A 6359-nucleotide genomic window follows, 5' to 3' on the forward strand; every position below is an offset into this window, starting at 1 on the left:
ACAGGGCTGCTCCATCCTGTCCACCCCAGGAAAACAGCATCCCCCGACGCCCCCACAGTGGGCGGAAAGTGGGTCGCCGTTAGCTGTGCTTGTGGCCCTGGCACGTTAGCTGGCCACGTGGTCCAAAGGCACAGTGGGGAGTGATGCGCGAGGAGGGCCTGTCACCGCCCCGGGCGTTAGTGGTGCTCGGTGGTCCTGTGAGCATTGGCGGCTGGATGCTGCTGTCTCCCGGGGTGCTCAGAGGGCCTCTGGGGGGTCCAGGCAGGCTGCCCTGCCCTCCTCTGGGCTCAGCAGAAGCCTGACGGGGGACTGGAGCTGCCAGGTGACCCGAGCTGGGCTGTGGCGCGTCCTGCCCTCCACCCCGTCTGGTCACCCGTGCCCGCGTCCCCAGCGCGAGGAGACCGGTGTGGGCACACGGACGGGGGCTTCGCAGGAGCGGGTGTGTCCCGTCCCTGCCCCCCAGGGTCTGTTTCCTGTCCCCCGAAGGCCTGGGCTCGTCGGAGGCTGCGGCCCGGCTCTGTCAGCACCACGGACAGCAGCTGGCGCTGCGCTGCGGCAGAGCGGGCTCTGGTGTCCAGGCCGCCTCCCGCTGGCGCCCGCGGAAGTAACAGAGAAACGTGCCGACTCCGGACTGGCGCCCCTCCCCCTCCGCCAGAGCCTGGGGGCCCGCTTCTGGGGAGACAGGCTGACCCCCACCCTTTATCTGAACCTTCGCCCTCTTCTGGGGGGCGCAAGGCAGAAGCCACAGGAGGGGGTCTCGGGGTTGGCCCCTGAGGCAGGGGACTCCCCCGTGGGGTTGGGCGGGCAGGAGAGACAGGGCAGGGTGCCAAGCAGGAGGGACCCCGGAACCCGTGAAGCTGCGGCTCGATGCGTCTGGCAGTATGGAGACGGCAGGGCGGCGGGGAGAAGGGCCTTTTAGGCAAAAACTCCAGGGCCCTACAGAGCTGACGCCACCGAGGAAGGGGCCCACGCAGGGGACAGCCCGGCCCAGGGGGTGGAGGGGCCTTCTCTCTTCCTTTAGCTGGCTCCATGCCCCAGGGATGGTGCTCACGGTGGCAGCATGATTTAGATCTGGTGATTTAAATGAGAAATGGCAAAACCAGTCTTTACTCTCTTTGCTTTCCCGTCTGTGTGGGAGCCGCATGCGTCCTGCATGTGTCACTTTGCAGGACTCTGCCAGCAGGGCCCGGGGCAAACCCAGCCGCTGTGCAGAGCCCGTGGGATTTGTGTCACCGAGGTCACACGGCCAGTCGGCGGTGTGGAGGCGCGGGTGACGGCAACCACGCACGGGACCCACGTACGTGTGTGTGCGCTAGCTTGCGCGCACCCCTCTCGTGCCCCGGTTCCTGTGTGCCGAGGACTCCCAGGCTGGCACATGGTGGGTGTGCAGAGGACACGGCCAGTGAGCGCTGGCTGGCAGCGTGGAGCTCAAGCCAGGGTAGGCTCGAGGTCACACTGCTGTGTTGTCACGCGGTGTGTGAGACACACGTCATCCGCGGGGGAGAAGGTCACGAAGCTCTCCTGCCACAGACAACGGCTGAGCGTGCCCCCAGGCCCCGAGAACCTCCCTCCCGGCCTGTTAAAGAGGGTTCTGGGAAGGCCCTGGGTGATGGGAACCCGCAGGCCATCTTCAGGGGCCATAAGTGTAGGAAAGGCACCCCAATCCTGGGAGGGAGGCTCCCACCCATGAGACGCCGCCCCTCCGGAAGGGTGAGCATAGTGCCGTGTGGTGGGGGGCTGACAGACTGAGCCACGGTGCCCCCATCGCCATCGGGGGTTCAGATGAGGTGGGCAGCACCTGTGGGCTGGGTGGGTGGGGGGATGGTAATCAGAGATGGAACCTGACAGAGGAACGTTACTGACAGAAGTGGGACCTCCCTCTGGTCCTGATCCCCCTGCAGCTGCCACTTGGGGGGAGGCCAGGAAAGCCATGGGTGCAGGGTGCTCACTGGGCCCCCAAGGGGTGGGGTGGGGCCAGCTGGGGTCTCAGGACCTGAGGGGCCCCGGGTCGGGGAGAAGGGCCCTCCAGGAGGTGCTCCAAGCATGCCCTGAGGGAGGCCGTGCAGTGGCCTGGCACCTGGAGAGGAGACGGACAGGGACAGCCGAGGGCCTGGGGCGGCTCTGAGCTCAGGACGAAGGGCGGAGGGGCAGGCCCCTGAAAAGCTGCAGGGCTGGGGCTGCTGGGATGGGGGCTGCAGGGATGGGGCAGCAGGCCTTGGCCGGACCACCCTGAGAGGTCGAGAGGGGAGCCTGATGCCGCCCGCACCAGACCAGGGCCTTCCCCTCCCAGGTGGGCCTGGGCACCCACAGAGGCTCATTACTTGGGGGTGGAAACAGTGCTGGAGGCTGGCGTGCAGTTAGAGGGAGTGACCCCCCTGTGTCTGTAGGGAGGGGAGTCCTCAGGCGGCCCCGCTGACACCCTCAGTGTTGACTGCCCTGTTGGGCTACAGGGCTGAGCCTGGGGTGCAGAGGGTCCTCTTCCCCGCCACCCCACCCCCCACAGCTGCAGCAGTGTCACCTGGCCCGGACCCCTGTCCAGCCCCAATGGCAGTCTCTGGGCAGTGGAGTCTGGGCCCCCCTCTGGGGGCTCCCCACTGGGCGGTGGTCCCTCGTGCTCTGTTCACTCCTACGAGCTGGCAGCCCCCTGGGTGCAGGGCTCTGCAGCAGGGTTTTTCCCTGAAGGTACCTGACCAAGAAGAAAAGGGAGGCCAAGCATGACCAGAGAGCTGTAGGGTGAGGCGTCTGCTCAGGACCACCCCTGCCTGACCTCTGACCCCACAGGCTCGTCCAGCCACCTCCCATGCTGGACCCCTGCAGGTCTGAGAACCCCGCGGGCTGCACCTTCTGCTCCTCACCACTCCCGGGCCGCCCGGGGCCCTGGCCTCCTTCCTCCGACCAGATTGGTGCCCTGGGTTTGACGGCTAACCAGGGGCCAGCGAGGGCTGCAGAGGGCGCTGAGCCAGGCCTGGAGAGCTCCCTGCCCCCAGCACTGTGGCCGCCTCTTGGCCCTCAAGCCATAGTAGATGAGTGGAGGGGCCGGGGTGCTCGAGAGGGCCGTCCTGCTGCCCCGTGCCCTTGGCCCAGGTGCGGGGAGGTCCCGCACACTTGGGCGTCCTGGGGCAGGGTCTGCTCTCAGTTGGCGGTTCCTGGATCCCCTTGACTCTCCCAGCCGTGCTCAGGAGCCCCGGGAGGTGGGGGCCCGTGTTCGTGCACATGCGTCCTTGTGCCTGAGCCTGGGGTGTGGTGGGGAGCTCGTGGGTGGGCCTGAGGTCCTCAGGACGCCCTTGAGGAGCCCCTTCCTGCAGACAGCGCAGCACCCTCAAGCACCCGCCGGGGGGGGGGATTGCCTCTGTTCCTCCCGCAATTATCTGTGACGCTCTGTACTTGCCTTCACTTGACATGCGCCGTATTTGCTGCAAAGGCAATAATTAGAGGTGAAATCACAATTGGAAAATGAGCCAGAGCTGTTGGAGGGTGGGGTAATTAGGGCGGTCTTGGGCTTCCCTAGCAGGCCCTCCCGAGGGTGCACTCTGCTCCCCGCCTCCAGGGAAGTGGCAGGACTGCTTGGAACCCAAACATCCCACCCCAGAGGACCCCGGGGCTGCAGGAGACCAGCACAGCCAGGGCGGCCTGGAAGCTTCACCCAGGAGGGGCACCTCCATGCTGGGCTTTGAGGGGTGTGTAGGAGTCTGTGGGCAGAGGACTTTCGGGGAAAGAGGCAGCAAGCGGAGGAAGGTGAAGGCAGGGAGATAGCCACCAGAGTTCTAGGACGCGGCCCAGGGCAGCCCCCTGCACCCCAGCCACGTGTCCTGGCCGGGGGCCCAGCCCACAGGCCCGCTAGCAGCTGTGAGGGTTTGGCAGGCTCACGCCCTGATGGCATGGGGCTCGTCCAGGGCACGTTGTCCACTGGGTCCTTTGTCCTCCTGGCCTTTCTGTGCACCAGCTGGTGATGGAGTTTCTCATCTGTGAAGTGAGGTCCCCGATGTCACATGGCCCCAACACTCTGTCAGCAGACTGGCTGCTGTGGTGGTCAGTGATGGGGGTGGTGGTAGAGGCCACTTAGTTTTCCACTTCCGGAGGGTCGCCTGCATCCCTGTCCAGCTCCCTTTTGAGTTGAAGCTCACTTCCCTTTATTCCCCACGTGCCCCTGACCCCGGCCTCCTGAGGACACGCGTGTAGGGGTGTGTGTGCACGGGTGTGAGGCTCATCTGTGGGGCGTTTCTGGGCCATCTGTCCTGGGCATTAGGGACTTGTGCCCCCGGGGAGTGGCCTGGCCGCCGTTGCTGCGGCTCCTCGAGGCCTGTGCACCTTGTCTGGGGGCCTCGCCAGGCAGAAGCCTGCTTCTCACTCAGGCTGGCTCCCCTTCCGTTTCTGCGTCTGGGCCCAGACCTGCCTGGAGTCGGGGTGGAGGGGTCAGTGCCAGGCCCGGTTCCCATCCTGGAGGCTGTGGAGAGCCGTCCTGGGCCACGGCTCTGAATTACAGATGCCGGTGGCGCTCTTCCTGCCGCCCGGGGCCTGTCTCTGTGCTCGGCTCCTGACCTGCAGTCACAGGGCTCGGGCTCTGGATCAAAGGCAGCTGGGGAGAGCCCCCAGGAGCCCGCAGCCCTTCCCGGGTGGGAGCCGGGGCTCAGCGGGCCCCCCTGCGGGACCTCTGTCCTTCCCTGAGCCGAGGAGCTTCGGGCCCCCGGGCTCAGGGCTCAGGGGTTCCGCCGGGCCTGGTCCCTCGCCCCTCGTCCAGCCCCGCCTGCCGCGGCTCCCGTGTCTGGGGGGCACAGGTCATCTCCCGGCCGCCAGCGGGCTCACTGCCCACGGGGAGCAGGAAGGAGGAGGAGGCGACACTGCTGGGAGGGTGTGACCGCTCGTGGCCCCGAAGGCCTGATAAAGAGACGTGCCCCTTAGGGGAACGTGTTTTCGATGCACATGGCAAAGAATTCATTTCGCGTACAAAGGGCTTTGCAAATTGGTAAGAGCCACCCTTCAGCAGCCTAAAAAGGGGCAAGTGCAAACCCGAGTGGTCGGAACCGTGAGGCTGTGTCAAGGTCGTAACTAAAGCAGCAGCAGCAGAGTCGGCAAAGTGTGAATGAAACCGAGGGGCGTCCAGCGCTCCACATCCCTCAAAACCCAGGCTGCAGTGCCGTGGGGAGCAGGCCGTCCTACGCTGCATCCAGGCGCCCGAATGCCAGGGGTGGCCCGAACTATGGTGGTCACCTCCGTGCCCATCGGGGAACACAGGCCACCTCGGGGAACGTCCAGGTCGGGCCCAGGCTTGGGAGGGGAGGGTGCAGGGCATCTCGGTCTGAGGCCACAGAAGGTCCAGCGGAGGCCAGGAGGCCAGGGGGCAGTGACCAGGACCGCGGCTCCCTGCAGCGTGGTGACGACAGCAGAGGTGAATCGGCGGAGTGTCCTGTCCCGCGGGAGATGCAAGGAGGCGGGCTGCGGGGCCGCAGCTGCCGGGGGAGGGGCCTTGGGCCTGTGCTGGTGTCCTGGGGAGAGCAGGGAGCTGGACACAGGTGTCGGGGGCACCTTGTCCAGGGGTCCGAAGGCCAAGAAGAGGGTGACGGGTGGGGGAGGGGCCTGTGGGACCTGAGGGCACCCTGGCTCCCCTGCCGAGGGGCTGAGCTCTGGCCGAGGTCTGGGGGAGGGACTCCAGGTGTCGCTGGCTGGGGAGTGAGGCCCAAGCTGGAGGGGCAGAGGGCCAGTATGTGGCGTGGGTCAGAGTGACCACACCGGGGACAGCCTCTGGCCAGCGACCAGGGAGCGTGGGAGGGCAGACGTTGGCCTGGGGTTGGCCCAAGACAGGCTCGGGGGCAGGGGCACAGGATCCCGGTGCTGAGTGAGGGGCCGGGCTTGGGTGCGGGAGGGGCCCTGCTGGTCAGGCCTGGGCGGTGGCCGGACGGGGTCTGAGGGCTCCCCTCGCCCCCAGGCCTCGTGAAGCTGGGGATTCACTGTGTCACGTGCCAGAAGGTGGCTGTCAAGATCGTCAACCGCGAGAAGCTCAGCGAGTCTGTACTGATGAAGGTGAGCTTGGGGGCGGCCCGGGGAGGTGGGGAGGCCCAGTGGGTGGGGTGGAGCCAGGCTGCAGGCGAGCTGCCTGGGAAGGGGGTTCCTGCTGCCCCATCTGTTGAGAGGGCTGGCTGGCCTCAGTTTCCCCTGTTAGAATCAGGAGACCCCTGTCTCTGAGGGAGAAGAGGAAGTGCGGGGTCCCAGGAGGCCTCGCAGCCCCTCTTCCTCCCCGCTCCCCCCACCTCAGCATCCCCCCAGCCCTGGTGGAGTCCGGTCCCCTTAGGGACTGAAGCAGACCCCATGCAACTGGAGGACTCCCGGGTGGGACCAGACACTCAGCGGGGAGGGGCTGCCCA

At 66.7% G+C, this 6359-nt stretch overlaps 1 protein-coding gene across 1 annotated transcript in view; it reads left to right on the forward strand.

Annotated features, from left to right (window-relative positions):
• Positions 1-5080: 5080 nt before the first annotated feature.
• The window catches only part of BRSK2 (BR serine/threonine kinase 2), a 21784-nt gene continuing 20505 nt past the window's right edge, over positions 5081-6359 (forward strand). The window contains 3 exon segments of the mRNA XM_024749084.1: positions 5081-5237; positions 5240-5386; positions 5924-6018. Coding sequence (XP_024604852.1) covers positions 5081-5237; positions 5240-5386; positions 5924-6018 — 399 coding nt within the window.

Source organism: Neophocaena asiaeorientalis, unplaced genomic scaffold (assembly GCF_003031525.2).
Source record: "Neophocaena asiaeorientalis asiaeorientalis breed wild unplaced genomic scaffold, Neophocaena_asiaeorientalis_V1.1 scaffold43, whole genome shotgun sequence".
Classification (NCBI taxonomy): Eukaryota; Metazoa; Chordata; class Mammalia; order Artiodactyla; family Phocoenidae; genus Neophocaena; species Neophocaena asiaeorientalis.